The sequence below is a fragment of the Pogoniulus pusillus genome, chromosome 29 (genome assembly GCF_015220805.1).
Source record: "Pogoniulus pusillus isolate bPogPus1 chromosome 29, bPogPus1.pri, whole genome shotgun sequence".
NCBI lineage: Eukaryota > Metazoa > Chordata > Aves > Piciformes > Lybiidae > Pogoniulus > Pogoniulus pusillus.
Genome location: NC_087292.1, coordinates 16714625 through 16730040, shown reverse-complemented (window position 1 = coordinate 16730040; position 15416 = coordinate 16714625). Strand labels below are relative to the sequence as shown.

Below are 15416 nucleotides of genomic sequence, written 5' to 3'. Positions count from 1 at the left end.
TTCTATGAAGAGAGTGGCACACGGTGAGGGCAGCCCAGGGTAAGACCTCGGCAGCTGGAAAGGTCCTCCCACAGCAGCCTTTCCTACGGGGAGCTGCTGCGGGAAGCAAGCACCGTGTTGCACCTGCACGCTGGAGCTACGCTGCCCTTGAAACTCCCCTCAGAGGAGCCTACAGCAAGTAGGAGCCCACAGCAAGTGTCCAAAGGTCTCCAAGAGCCTCAGAGTGTAGGTTTATTCCAAGTTTGCCAGTGAATGGGAATCTTCTGCAGTTGGAGAGGGCAATGAGACTCAAGCTCTGGTCCTCAGCACCCCACAACATCCTAGGCAGGACAGCTGCTGAGCCTCCTTACTTGTGAGGGTGAGTGGGAGGTGCTGAGAGCAGCTAAGAGCCACCTCAGCCCCATCACTCCAGAGGAGACAGAAGACACTTTGGCTGCAACCCCCATGCATGGCCCCAGCTAAGAACCACCTGAGCCTGAGCTACTCCCAGACACCCAACCCATATCCTCACCAAGAGAATCACAGCATGGGTTTGGTTGGAAGAGACCTTTGAGATCATGGAGACCAACCCTGACCCCAGCCCTGCCAGGGCACTGCCAAGCCATGGCCCTCAGCACCACAGCTTTGGAACCCCTCCAGCAATGGGAACTCCACCACTGCCCTGGGCAGCCTGGGCCAGGCCTGGGCAACCCTCAAGGGGAGGAAACTGTTCCTCATGTCCAACCTAAACTTCTCCCGGGGCAACTTCAGGCCATTTCCTCTTGTCCTGTCACTTCTTCCTTGGGAGAAGAGCCCAACCCCTACCTGGCTCCAGCCTCCTTTCAGGGAGCTGTAGAGAGACAGAAGGTCTCCCCTCAGGCTCCTTTGCTCCAGGATGAACAACCCCAACTCCCTCAGCCACTATCCTCCTGGTCATCTCCAAACCTTTATCCCTCTACCCCCTACAGAAACAACCACTAAAAACCACCACCCAGCGCCCCAGAGGATGAGGACTGTGCTGCTGGCAGTGGCTCGCAGACTGCCCCTGAGCAGTCTTGGGCTTACCTGAGAGAAGACCTTGAACTTCCACTGGTAACTTTTCTTCCTGTCCAACTGCACGTGCAGGTCCTGCTCACACACCACTTTCACCCCCTTGATTTGCTCAGCCATCTGTGGGGGAGGCAGCAGAGGGGTGGGACTGAAGGCACCATCCCAGGGACACACACAGCAGAGCCCTCCTCAGGGCCAACTTCATCCTTTGCCTTTCACTCTACATCCTCCTGAGAGGGGACCATCAGCAGCTCCCCACACTCAGTCCTCACCCACCGCTGCTGTATCCCCACACAGCTGCCTTGGGGAGAGGATGGACCCAGGGCACAGCAGCGTGGTCGGGTAGCCCCAGCGGGCTCTTTGGTTGCCACCTCAAAGGAGGTGACAGAAGGGGGATGCAACCCCCTGTTGGAAAGCTGAGCAGTGGCCAAGCTCTTAGCCAAGAGGCTTCTCGCGATGCTCCCACCCTGCCACCCACTACTCACAATCAACACCTCGTTGGAGCAGGTCTGATACTCGTTGAGCAGCCGATCCTGGTAGGACAGGAGCCCTTCCTTCAGCGCTTGCTTCTTCTTCTTGTCTTTGATCTTCACCCTCTGGATCCACTCCTGCAGCTCCTCAGCCGAATGAGCCTTGGTGCAGCTCTTCCCCATCTCACACATCTCCATCCTGTCGGGAAAGAGACGTCCCAGGTGCCACCCAGGGGCCACCCAAGTGCCAGCTACCCCCTGCCCTCTGCCCCGGCTGGCTGCCTTACTTGCTGCACAGCGAGAACGAGGTCAGCCCCAGCGGCGGTGCGCGATGGACCCACTGGATGGAGGTGTCGTCCAACAGCATCTGCCTGTGCTCCACGGAGGAGCAGTGGCTCTCGAAGCTCTCCTGCGAGCTGAAGGTCACCAGGCAGAGCCGACAGTAGAAGTGGGCTGGAGCGGGCGCCAGCGGCTCGCCGTTGGTGCCGCAGCCGTCGGCGGGCGGCAGCAGGTCGGAGCGCAGCAAGCCCTGCTCCCTCTCGGCCTCCCAGACGGCCATCTCCAGGTCGCTGTGGGCATAACGGCACCGCTGCAGGCCCTGCTTGCAGAGCTGGCCCCTGGAGACAAACCTGCAGTAGCTGAAGGTGGACCTGAACTCGGGGCAGGGCCGGATGGCCGTGTACTGCTTCTTCCTGCGGCCGTCCGACACCGCCTGCACCAGCAGCGGGTCCCAGCGGCTGTGAAACTGGCACAGCCGCCCCCCGCCCTCCTCCGAGATGCGCTGCGGGCAGCCGAAGAAGCAAGGCTTGCAGACCTCCTGGAACTGGCCCCCGAACTCGCTGATGATCTCCTCGGCCACGCTGCTCGGGCCCCGCGGGCCGGCACCTGGGTCGCCCCCGAGCTGCGCCTGCAGCACGGCAGCCTTCAGCCAGCGCCGCTCCACCTGCTGCTGCCGCTCGAAGTTCCAGACCGCCGCCTCCTCGCGGCTCCAGGCGAAGGAGCAGGGGGTCGGGTGCTTGCTGCAGCCCACTCCCGCCTGGTAGTACTTGCAGACGGAGTAGCGGGCAGGGGTGGGGAAGCCTGGCCGCCGGGAGATCTTCCTCCAGCGGCGCTTGCGGTGGCGGCGAGCCAGCAGGATCTCGTAGGTGCAGTTGTGCTCCACCTCCTGCAGCTGGTAGGTGGTCTCGTTCTCTCTCACGCTGCACTTGGAGCAGGCCAGGCGCAGCTTCAGGCGCTCCTGGAGCTTGTCCAGTGGCACCGCCGGGCCGGTCGCCGTCGGCATCTTTGGCACTGTAGCTTCGGCGGAGCAAAAGTAGCAGCGGGAAGGTCCTACGAGGTGATGCCAGGGGAAGGAGGTGCCATGGAGCTGCTGTGTCCTAGCTCGCCACGTACCTGCTGAGCATCAGAGCGAGGTGACAAAGCCTGACAAAGAAACGAGGAGCAAGTGACTTAGCAAGAGGCATCGGCTGGGCACAGCCTGGGCATGTCCTGGCCTTGCCCTCGAGGAAGCAACCAGGAACCTCATCCAACGCCAGCAGCTGCCCCCGTCCTCAGCGCCCAAGTGCGTGAGGTCTCCTCCCACACACTCACCCAGTCCTGTTCTCCCAGGGGACTGTGTCCTGTGTGACTAGGGTGAGGAGCAGGAAGGGCTCCTCCAGGGCTCCGGGGTGCCATAGCCTACAGATCATCAGCAGCTACCACCCAGCTGCCCAAGGCTGCCTTGGAGGGCCCAGCACAGTCCTCTCGCTGGCCACCATCCTCCTCCTGCCCCACAGCTGCATGATCTGACTTCCTCTTCCTGCTGCAGCACCTCCCCTGCTCTGCTTTGCTCCTGCCAACTTTCTCTTTCTTTTTCCTGCTCTCACCTCTGGGTCTGGCTGGGTAAGCCCAGCACTGCCCCACGCAGAGGGGCAGATGCCCAGCCCCATCCTCCCCACGGCACAGAAGATGCAGGGTGATTTGTGAAGCAAGCACCCAAGCGCCCTCTGTGCCCCGAGGCTGCAGCACCCGAGGCTGGCAGACGCTGGATCAGCGACCTGCTGGCATCTCCTCCAGCCACCAGCTTGGGAAGCATCCAGCCGGGAGAGCTCTGGCTCTGAAGGTGACTCAGGGCTCCCTGCTCTCCATGGTCACCGGCTCCAGCCTTTGCCAGCAGTTTCCTGGGTAACCAGAGGCCAGGAGCGTCCCTGGGAACGCCGCTGCAGGGTCTGGTGGCTGGGCCAAGCAGCTCGGGGCGCAGGGAGCGTGCCAGGGTGGGTCTGTGGGCAAGGGGTGCTGCCAAGCAGAGCCCCCAGCCTCCTGCTGAGTACCTACCGTGGGTGCTGATCCACAGCTGCCGTGGGCCAGCTCTCGGGGGGCACGGTGAGCAGGGGTGCTCCCAGCTGCAGACGATGGAGTCACAAACCCACACAGCTGTTTGGGTTGGAAAAGTCCTCCAAGACCGAATCCAAACATGAGCCCAACGCTGCCACGGCCAGGAAACCATGTCCCCAAGTGCCACGGCCTCATGGCTTTTGGACATCCCCAGGCATGGTGCCTCCACCACCTCCCTGGGCAGCCTCTTCCAGTGCCTGACCGCTCTGGCAGGAAACAAACTTTTCCTGATCCCCAAACTGGTGAAGAGGAGGCTGAGGGGAGACCTTCTGGCTCTCTACAGCTCCCTGAAAGGAGGCTGGAGCCTGGAGGTGGAGGTTGGGCTCTTCTCCCTATTATCAAGTGACAGGACAAGAGGAAATGGCCTCAAGTTGCCCCAGGGGAGGTTCAGGTTGGCCATGAGGAACAATCTCTTCCCCTTGAGGTCTGTCCAGGCCTGGCCCAGGCTGCCCAGAGCAGTGGTGCAGTCCCTGTTGCTGGAGGGGTTTCAAAGCTGTGGAGCTGTGGTGCTGAGGGCCATGGCTTGGCAGTGCCCTGGCAGGGCTGGGGTCAGGGTTGGGCTCCATGATCTCGAAGGTCTCTTCCAGCCTAAACAACTCCGAGATTCTCTGCTTCTAATCCTACTTCTGTGGCACGCAGCAGGTTGGACACGCGCTCGGTGGATCAACACCAGCCCTGCTTATCTCTCAAGGTCTGGCAGCCAGCCTGCTGCTGGGCAGATCTGCTGGTTTCAGTTTCAGTGAGCTGTGAGGCTCGCTGGTGGAGTCCCACGGCCGTGCTGGCTCTTCCTCTGACACAATTCGGGTCACTGTGCCACTGCTGGCGCTCCACACCGAGAGCTGAATCACCCCAAGTCACCTCTGAGCCTCCCTTTGCAAACCCACTGCACCTCACAGTGTGCTCACACACACAGCCCCAGCGTGGAGGGCTTGGAAGGGACCTCTGGAGATCAGCCAGGCCAAGCTCCTGCTAAAGCAGGGCACCCCCAGCAGCTTGCCCAGCAGCACACTGCCCAGCTGGGCTTGGAAGCTCTGCACACAAGGAGACTCCACAGCCTCTCTGGGCAGCCTGCTCCAGGGCTCTGCACCCTCACACCAAACAAGTTTCTCCTCAGGGAACCTCCTGGATTCCAGTCTGTGCCCACTGCCCCTTGGCCTGTCCCTGGGCACCACTGACAAGAGCCTGGCCCCAGCCTCTTGCCCCCCACAGCTCCTTCAGCTCTTGCTGAGCATTGCTCAGCTCCCCTCTGGGGCTGCTCTTCTGCAGGCTCTCAGCCTTTGCTCCTCAGACAGAAGCAGAGGAAAACTCTTTCTTTGCTCTGGTTCTGCCACAAAAGGAAATGTTGAGGCCACAGCACAAGTTTTGGTGTTGCCTGATCCCTGACTGATGAAGGGGGAAAGCTGCTCATGGAAGTGAAATAACTTGGGAAACAAGGAAAACCCAGGAGAGCACCTGCAAGCCATGAAGAGGCAGGAGGGAGAGCAGGATGCGGTGTCTCTGGCCAAGGGGTGCTCCACTGAGCCCCAGTGAGACTACACAGAGCTGGCATGGGGCTGCAGACCCTTCACCAGGGGCTGCTCCTGACAATGCTTCCTGTGCTCATGGAGACTTGGGAATAAAACCCAACTGCTAGGATTCAGAGCTGTGGTTTGGGGGGACAAGTTCTGCCCCAGGCACAGCTCTGCAGGACTCCATCCTGGGCTGCAGAATGGAGCAGAGGGCAAATACCCATCCTGTGCCAGCCTGGAGGCACTGTCCTTGGTCCACAGCATGATGCCAAGAGGGACCATACCCTCCTCCTCCCCTCAGCTTTCCCCAGGAGATCAGGAATCAGCTGAAGCTTGTCCCTTATCCCAGAGAGTGATGCTAAGAGAGACCATTCCCTCCCAGCTTTCCTCAGGAGATCAGGAATCAGCTGGAGCTTGTCCCTTATCCCAGAGAGTGATGCTAAGAGGGACCATTCCCTCCCAGCTTTCCTCAGCAGATCAGGAATCAGCTGGAGCTTGTCCCTTATCCCAGAGAGTGATGCTAAGAGGGACCATTCCCTCCCACCTTTCCTCAGCAGATCAGGAATCAGCTGAAGCTTGTCCCTTATCCCAGAGAGTGATGCTAAGAGAGACCATTCCCTCCCAGCTTTCCTCAGCAGATCAGGAATCAGCTGGAGCTAAGCCAAAGGCCAGAGCAGAGGCAGAGCCTCCCTGCTGCTGCAAGCTCAGCTTGTCCCAGTAACTCCACGCAGGGTCTAGCAAGGCTATTTCGGGGCTAGCACCAGCAGCTTTGGGAACAGCTCAGCTTCCCCTCTGATGGAGCAGTTCCACCTCTCTCCCTCTGGAAGTCTCCTCCTTAAGAGGAGCCCTCCTGGGAAAGGCACCGCTGAGGCTTTGTGCAACATCTGCACAAGGCTGCCGCTCCCAACCCCCTCAGCCTCGCACAGGGTGAGGATGAAATCAGCTCTCTGGAGCGGCAGAGCTGAGCCTTCCCCTGACCCCAGCGCTCCCAGAGGAGGTGTCCTGCAGCAGCCACACCACCAACTTGCTTGGTTAACCATTTCAACAGCAGCCCAATGAAAACCGTGGGCTCTTCCTGGCGTTGGTGGCCCAGGCAGGACATCCCAGCGGGAAGAGGCTACGAGGGAATAGTCCACCTTCAGAGGGTGGATTTCTCCTGCTGGTTTTCCTTTCCTTTCCTTTCCTTTCCTTTCCTTTCCTTTCCTTTCCTTTCCTTTCCTTTCCTTTCCTTTCCTTTCCTTTCCTTTCCTTTCCTTTCCTTTCCTTTTCCTTTCCTTTTCCTTTCCTTTTCCTTTCCTTTTCCTTTCCTTTTCCTTTCCTTTTCCTTTCCTTTTCCTTTCCCTTCCCTTTTTTCCCCAACAAAGCTTTTGATTTCGAGCAAGCTAGCAGAGCAGCTCTGGGGCTGGAAGTGGAAGGGAAGAGGAAAGGGAAATCCAAACTTCTCTTAAAGTCTCTGTGCAGCATTGGAGCCAAATTTAAGCTTTCTTTGTTTTTTTCCTCTCTTTACGACCACTTTAGAGCAGAGAAGAAAGGGAGGGGAAAGAAAACACAAACAAACCCCATAAAAACAAACCCAAACCAAAATCAATATCAAAAACCAAACCCAAAACAGGGCAATGCCACAGAAGCTTTTGCAACCCAACCCCAGGAGGAGAGCCACAGGGCAGGAAGAAGCTTGAGGAGCCATAGAATCATGGAATCAGCCAGGCTGGAAGAGAGCTCCAAGCTCAGCCTGCCCAACCTAGCACCCAGCCCTGCCCAACCAACCAGACCATGGCACTAAGTGCCCCAGCCAGGCTTGGCTTCAACACCTCCAGCCACGGCCACTCCACCACCTCCCTGGGCAGCCCATTCCAATGCCAATCACTCTCTCTGACAACAACTCCCTCCTAACATCCAGCCTGAACCTGCCCTGGCACAGCTTGAGGCTGTGTCCCCTTCTTCTGTCCCTGGCTGCCTGGCAGCAGAGCCCAACCCCACCTGGCTACATCCTCCCTTCAGGCAGCTGCAGACAGCAATGAGGTCACCCCAGGAGGTGCAGCTTGTCCTACTGCTGATAAAACTCTGATGAGAGCAGCTCCAGAGGAGGACAACAAAGATGGGGAAGGGTCTGGAGAACAGGGCTGGGGGGGAGCAGCTGAGGGAGCTGGGGATGGGCAACCTGCAGAAGAGGAGGCTCAGGGCAGACCACATTGCTCTCTACAGCTCCCAGAAAGGAGGCTGGAGCCAGGTGGGGGTTGGGCTCTTCTGCCAAGGAACAAAAGACAGGACAAAAGGAAACGGCCTCAAGTTGACCCAGAGGAGGTTTAGGTAGGAGATGAGGAAAGATTTCCTCGCTGCAGGAGTGGTCAGGGATCAGAACAGGCTGCCCAAGGGGGTGGTGGAGTCTCCATCTTTGGAGGTGTTCAAGAAACCTGTGGCCATGGCACTTGGGGCCATGGTTTAATGGCCATGGTGGTGCTGGGCTGAAGGTTGGACTGGATGATCTCATGGACTAGAGTATCTTAGAGGCTTTTTCCCACCAAACCAATTCTATGACTGCCAACGGAGCACAATCCCAGCGCCCCAAGGGCATGGGGGCTGATGGAGAGCAGCAGCTGCCAGCAAGCCACAGGCTGTGATGCTCAAGGCACCCCAGTGCCACGCAGGAGAGAAGCTGAAATCTGGTGTCTGGAGCTGGGGAGCCAAGCACCTCCACCCTGGCATGGCCACAGAGCCCAGGGGAGATGTGGTCCTGCAGCAGTGAGGAGCTGATGGACCCACCAGGGTGGGCGTCTGCCTCGCTCCCAGCTGCACATCCCCTGCCCAGGCACCAACGTGGACACCTGCTGCCCAGCACCAGCCTTGCTGCCATCCAAACCAAACTGAACTGAACCAAATCAAACCAAACCAGCCCAAACTGAACCAAATAAAACCAAACCACACCAACCCAAACTGAACCAACCCAAACTAAACTGAACCAAATCAAAACAAACCAGCCCAAACTTAACCGAACTGATCCAACCCAAACTGAACTGAACCAAATCAAACCAAACCAAGCCAAACTGAACTGAACCAAATCAAACCAGCCCAAAACTGAACCAAATCAAACCAAACCAACCCAAACTGAACTGAACCAAACCAATCCAAACCAACCCAAACTGACCCAATTTGAACCAACCCAAACTGAAATGAACCAAATCAAACCAACCCATACTGAACCAACAGAAACTGAACCGAATTGAACCAACCCAAACTGAACTGAACCAAATCAAACCAAACCAACTCAAATTGAACTGAACCAAATCAAACCAAACCAACCCAAATTGAACCACACTGAACCAACCCAAAATGAACCAAACTGAGACAACCCAAACCACATTAAACCAAACTGAAACAAACCAACTCAAACCAAATTAAACTGAACTGAACCAAACCAAATCAAAACAAATCAAACTGAGTGGGACTGAACCAACCCCAATTGATCCAAGTCAAATCAAAACAAAGCAAACTTAACCAAACCAAACTGAATCCACCCAGACCAAAACAAACTGAACCAACCCAAACTAAACCAACCCAAAATTTTACTGAAGCAAATCAAGCCACACTTAAGTCAAATCAAATCAATCTGGACTGAAGCAAAGTGAACTAACCCAAACTGAACTGAACCAAACAAAACCAAACAGAACCAAACCAAACCGAAGCAAATGAAACCAACCCAAACTGAAGCAGCCCAACCCAAGCCATCACCTCACCAGGGGCATCTCCCCCAGGCTCAGGAAGCTGCTTGGGATCAGGACCAGGCCACACTACCTCTGAGCACAGCCTCCTGGCAGATGCCTGGCAGGGCTGTGCAGATGCCTGGCAGGGCTGTGCAGATGCCAGGGATAATCACATTTCCTTGGAAAGAGGGAGTGGAAGCAGGACCAGGGCAGAGCAATGCTCTTCAAGCCCCTAGAGCCCAGTCCCGCTGCTCCACGTCCCTCTGCCAGTCCGGCCCAGCGGGAGGAAGGCAGCCCCTGGGCAGGTCTTGCCTCCGTTAATTATTAACAGGAGATTAGGCAATGCTCTACGCTGGAGTAAGCCAAGTGCCCCTCGGTCAGGGCAGATGTGGGGCAGAGCGGCGGGACAGCCCTCTGCAGGGGTAAGAATAGGCCCAGGGGACCACAGTCCCCATGCCCCACTTACCAGTCCCGGCCCAGCACCGGACTGGGCACCCAGGGAGGTTTTGCTCTGGGCTGCGCCTGCCGGGAGCAGCGGAGCAGGACCAGCACAACAAGCCCCAGCGCCCCGCCAGTGCAGCCAGCCTGGCTGGCAGGGCTTGGCACGGCTGGAGGAGAAATTACCTCCTGGATGCCACCCCACTGCCTGCCGTCCCTCTCCCGGCTGCTCCCGCACCGCAGCCCCTCCTGGACACAAACCACCCTCGAGAAGTTTTGGGGCTCCTCCTTTCAGCAGTTCACTCCAAGTCCCACCCCGAGAGCTCGCACGCTCCTGCCAGCCTGGCTCTGCCAGGTGCCACCCATGGCATCGCTGCTCGAACCGGTGGGCAATGCACGGCCCCCTCCCCCCCCGCCCCGGGCTGTGCACAGCTCCCCCCCCGCCCCAGGCACCCGCACCCCCCTGGCTCCTGCCTTTGCCGCACCCAGCGGTGAAAAGTTCGCTGCCAGCTCCCAGATGGCACCCCCGGAGCTCAGTGGGGAGGGTAGCGCCATGGCACCAGCGATGGCACCGTGTGCCCCTGCTGGCCGGGCTGCTCCCTGCCCTCCAGCCAGGGGCTTTGTCCCCACACCCTGCACCTTGCTCCTGCTGCCCCATCCAAGAACTGCCCCAGCACGGGCAGGGATGCTGCAGACTGGGCCGGGGGCGGAGGAGGAATGAGCACCCTGAAGCCCCCCACGGCGGGCAGCCCCCCAAAATACGCTGCAGGGCAATGGGGAGCACCCCCTGCACCCCCACCCCCCCAATCCGGAGCCCCCCGCGCCGCTCTCACCGCTGCAACCGTAGGGGACCGGGGAGACCCCGGGAGATCGGGGGGGGGCCCGGGGACCCGCCGCCGCCGCCGCTTTCGTTTCTGGGGCCTCCTCGCGTTCAAACCGGGGCTGGACTTCGCGGAAATTGCATCACGGCAGCCCCGCCTCGCCCCTCCCGCAAGCGCCGGCGGGGCGGGGGGAGCCCGCACCGGCCCCGGGAGGCGGCGGAGCGGGAGAAGCGGCGCCGAGAGCGGGAGGGGGGCCCAGCGCCGGCCGCCCCGAGCAGCACCGGGCGCTCCCACCCGGGCCCGGCTGTGGCGGTTGCCCACTCCGCTCCCGTGACCCCGCATCCCCGGACGAGACATCCCCGCGGTCCCCCTCTCCGCGGCGCGGCTGCTGCCACTGCTCACCCGCCAAGGGCCGGGGCTGTGCTCGCACTCCGTCCGGCTCCGGGCTGTGGGGCTATGGTAACGCCGGTGGCAGGTGGCAGCGGTGCCCAGCCCGGGCAGGGTTCCCCTCTCCGCTGCCAGCCGAGATCCGCTTAAAAAGGGCTCCCGGGGCGGGGGGGGGTGGGGGGAGGCGGCGACATTCCACTTTCCGTTCTCCCTGGCACCGTCACTTTCGTTTTCCATCCCGTGCCCTGCTGAGCTGCATCCAGCTCCAGAGTCCAACCCTCAAGAACCAAGAAAAAACAACCCCCAAGCCAGCCCTGTCCTCAGCACCTCGGGCTGGGGGGGTCTGAGCACACCCCAGGGCATGAGGAGGGGGCTCTCAGCACCTCGGGGGGTAAGAGTTCTGAGCAACCCCGGGTGGGAGGCAGTGAGCAGCACTCAGGCTGTGAGAAGCCCTCAGCATCCCCAGCCCAGGAGGCTGCTTCTGGTCCGTGAGAGGTCAGAGGCCTGGAGCAGGGTTGTGGAATCCCCTCTGGAGAGCTCCCAAGCCCAGCTGGGCATCGTGACCCTGTGGGTGCCCTGCTCTAGCAGAGGGGGTCGGAGTGGCTGATCTCCTGAGCTCACTTGCACACACCCCCCCCCCCCTTGCTGACATTCTGTAACCCCTGCCCCAGCTGCGGCACCAGAGCACAGGAGCTGCAGCAGCTCTTTGTCTCTCACCAGCCTGGCCCTGAAGCTTCTGGAAGGTCCAAGCCCCAGGGTGGACACTGTGCTGGGTGCAGCCAGGCCCCAGGCTTCCCACCTAATGATATTATCTTCATGCCAGTAGCCAGCTGCAAGCCCTGGAACACAACCAGCCCCCAGCACCACGCCTCGGTGGCCAGCGAGCAGAGGGGACTGCAGGCACCGCAGGCAAAGGCTCCCTGCCCACAGCAAGGCTGTGGAATCCCTCCACTGAGGGGTGAGCACTGCGTGCTGGGGACACCCTGCAGGTCCCCAGCACAACAGCACCAGTGAGGGACAGAAAAGCCTGTCCTCGAAAGGAGGAGGAAGAGGAGAAAAGAGGGAGGAAGCGAGAGTCAGCCTGGCAGGAGCAGGGGAAGGAGGAAGGGGCACGGTTTGGTTCCTGGTGGTTGTCAACACTGAAGAAAGGAGGAAGAGGAAGGAGGTTTTTTTCCCTTCCAGCTTTCTGGTTGCACTCATTGGCAGTCTAAGAGGGAGCCCAGCCTCAGAGGACCTCAACACAAGGGGGAACTTCTTGCCTGGAAGGGTCCCAGAGCACTGGCACAGGCTGCCCAGAGAGGTTGTGGAGTCTCCTTCCCTGGAGCCTTCCCAGGCCTGTCTGGATGTGTTCCTGTGTGCCCTGAGCTAGACTGTCTGGTCCTGCTCTGGCAGGGGGGTTGGACTCAATGAGCTCTTTGGGTCCCTTCCAACCCCTGACATCCTGTGAGCCTGTGTCCTCGAGGTGTAAGCTCCCACCCAGCAGCACCCAGAGAGCCCCAAAGGAAAGGGCTTTCATACTGGGGAAGGGGCAGGGGGCAGCCCGGGCTTGTGGGTGCTGGATGGGTGGCAGCAGAGTGATGGGTGGCTGTGGGAAGCAGGCAGGCATGGGCAGCAGACCCACCTGGCTGCTTCCCAAAGCACCAGCACCAGCACACCTGCCTGGTCCTCTGCTCTGCTCTGCTCCACGTTTTGCCATCCAGGAGCCTTGGCAGCAGGAGCTGACCCCGCAGAGCCCTCACTCAGCAATCCTGCCCGGGAAGGACTTTCCTTGCAGCTGCCATGGGAAGCATCAGCAGCTGGGGCAGCACGGGGAGGGCTCATCCAGGCCAAAGAGTTCAGGAGGGCAGCAGCCCCGGGATGGAGCTCTTGCCTGGTTCGTGTTGCCTGAGGGGCAGCAATTGTCCCCCCCCCCCGACAGCACTGAGTCCAAGCCACATCAAGCAGCCCTGTCACAGCCCGGGGGGGACACCAGGCAGCAGGAAAAGCCAAACAAAGCCTACTGGAATGGGCTGCCCGGGGAGGTGGTGGTGGAGTCTTCATCCCTGGAGGTGTTTAAGAGGAGGCTGCATGAGGCACTTAGTGAGGAGGGTTAGGTGCTAGGTTGGACTCAGTGAGGTCTTTTCCAACCTGGTTAACTCTCTGATTCTGTGAAAGCCCCCTCCAAGATGCCAGAGCCAGGATGGGCACTGCCAGGCTCATCCAGGCAGAGCAACCCTGACAGTGAGGCTTTGTTTGGACTTTCCAGCTGGGATGCTTGGAAGTTTCACTTGGGTTTTGCAGGTGAGGTAGTTGGAAGTTCCCTCAGATATTCCAGGTGGGACATCTGGAGGTTTCCTCCTGGGCTATTTGGAGGTTTGACTTGGCTTTTCCAGGTGGGCTGTCTGGACGTATCCCACCTGGAAAGGGTGAGGAAATCTGGGAGCTCCCTTCGATGCTGCAGGCAGGCTGTGTGGAGGCAGCACTGCGGTTTTCCAGGTGGGATGCTCCAGCAGCAAGCAGCTCTCACCAGCTCACGTAAAGCCTCGGAGCTTCCTTGCCGTAAAAAATCAGCCACAGGAAGAGACGAAGGCAGCAGGGCAGAAGCTGAGCTCTGCTGTTACTTAATCTCTGGTCGGCAGAGCTGAGGAAGCCTCTGCCTGGGCCCGGAGGAGAGAGGAGGAGGAGGCAAAGCTGCGTCACCAGAGCAGCAGAGCAGGGCGGGGGAAGAGTCGAAACGCAGCATCTGCTGCTGGGAGACAAACAATCGCCCCGCTCAAAGCCCTCAGTTTCGGTTTCCCTTCCTGGTGTGATGTAGCCGACAGTCCTGGGGGGGGGATTTCCTCACGAAATCAGAGCTGCTGCTGTCGCCCCCCCACCCCCGCCCCGGCCTCGCTGCCTTCGTGTGCCGCAGAACCCTCCCAGGACAAGCCGAGAGTCGCCGAGCCCTGCCCGTGAAGATGCTGCTGGAGCATCTCACAGCATCCCAGAGCGGCTGGGGTGGGAAGGGACCTTTTAAAGCTCACCTTGTCCAACCCCCACCCCGCCCCTCCCGGCCCGCAGCCAGCAGGGACGTCCCCAAGTAGATCAGGTTGCTCAGAGCCCCATCAAGCCTGACCTCGGATGTCTGCAGGGATGGATGAGCTTGGAGGTCTCTTCCAAGTGGTTGATTCTATGATTCTGCCTCCTCTCTGGGCAGCCAGTGGTCAGCCAGAACTTCCTCCTAGCGTCTCCTTTAGGATCCCTAGGCCTGGCAGTGCACCTTTGCCAGGCTGAAAAGAGAAGGAAAAAGGAATCACAGAACACAGCAGCTTGGATGGGACCCTCAAGGCTCATCTTCCTCGAATCTTAACCACCTCCTGCCCTGCTAACGTCCTCCAGCCCAGCCCTGACAAACCCAGCGACTGAGGAACTGGTGATTGGCAGCAGCCTGTGGGCAGCAGCCTGGCAGCACCATGGCATGGCCACGCTGCCAGAGGGATGCTCGGGCAGCCAGGAGCCTCTGGGGGGCCTCCCCAAAGGCTGCTGCTGTGGCTGCCTGCAGGAGACACAGGAGGCTCTGCCTCCTCCACCACCCAGCCCAGGCCAAAACAGGGACTTGGCATGAGTCATCTGCAGCCCTTATGTAATTTGTGGCTGGATCTGAGTCCTCCACACCCAGCACAGCCCTGAGCTGCCCACGGGATGCTGCCCGGCCCCGTGCCAGGAGGGAAGGGGGGAGCACAGCTGAGCACCTAAGGGAACCTCAGCACTGAGCCCCCAGCCCTGCTGTAGGGCCCTCAGGCTCAGGCAGTGGTTTAAGCCCCCCTCTCCCCGGGATTCACCCTCATGCCTCAGTCGTGGGGTGCACAAGCCCTGCCCTGGCAGCACTCAGCCCATGGGGTCCCCAGCTGTGGGTGCTGCTGCCTGGCCCTGCTCTGCCTGTGGGCTGTGCTCCCCGGAGATGTTTCACCACCTCTGCTGGAGCCAGGGCTGAAGAATCAGCAGATAAAGCAACCACAGGACTTTCCCCTTGGCCAAGGAATCCTCCTCATGCCCCAGGGGCCTCATCCTTGCTGGCCCAGGACCACTTAATCCACACACTCACTGCCAACCACCACTCACAGCTTGCCAGAGATGACTTCTTTGCTTCTTCCTTCCCAAACCTCCACCCCAACCCTAGCACCAGCCACCCTCAACCCTGGAAGCACCCAGGGGAGAGCAGAGCAGCAGTGTGGCACAACCAGGAGCTGCACAACCACCCCGGGGAGCAAGGCACGCACCAGAGCATCCCAATAGATCTACTCTGGGAAGGGCAGAGCTGCCCCCCCCCAGAAGCTGCTGCACGGAGGAGTTCCCCAGCCCAAAGGTGCCTGTGCCAAAGGAGCTTCCACGGCTCCGGGAGGTGTTTACGCCCCCGGGGAGTGCTTTGCAGGACAAAGTACACCCAGAGCAGGAATGCTTCCCTGGTGAAACGATCCATTGTCCCAGCCAGAGGTGTGTGGGGCTGGCAGCAGGGGCAGAGCTGGGGCACTCGCTGCCCAACACCATGTCCCCAGCAGGACTCATACCTGCACCGAGATGCCGCAAACAACTCAGGCAGCTTTAAAGAGGAGCCAGCAGGACCCTCCAGCCCTCCCCTTTCGACCTCAACCCACCTGAAGCCAAGCTGGACAGCCCGGGTGGGTTTGGCCAAGGCAGGATGCTGGGCACGCAGCTCTGCAGGGCTGGGCA

General features: G+C 59.9%; 1 protein-coding gene across 2 annotated transcripts in view; it reads right to left on the bottom strand.

Moving 5' to 3' along the window:
* The window catches only part of HELZ2 (helicase with zinc finger 2), a 40192-nt gene extending 29738 nt beyond the window's left edge, over positions 1-10454 (bottom strand). For both annotated transcript variants that reach the window (XM_064167650.1, XM_064167652.1), the window contains exons 1-4: positions 10353-10454; positions 1787-2921; positions 1515-1698; positions 1045-1149 (exon numbers count right to left, since the gene is read on the bottom strand). In XM_064167650.1, coding sequence (XP_064023720.1) covers positions 1045-1149; positions 1515-1698; positions 1787-2781 — 1284 coding nt within the window. In that variant the 5' untranslated portion in view covers positions 2782-2921; positions 10353-10454. The remainder of the gene's footprint in view (positions 1-1044; positions 1150-1514; positions 1699-1786; positions 2922-10352) is intronic.
* Between the last annotated feature and the right edge of the window lie 4962 nt (positions 10455-15416).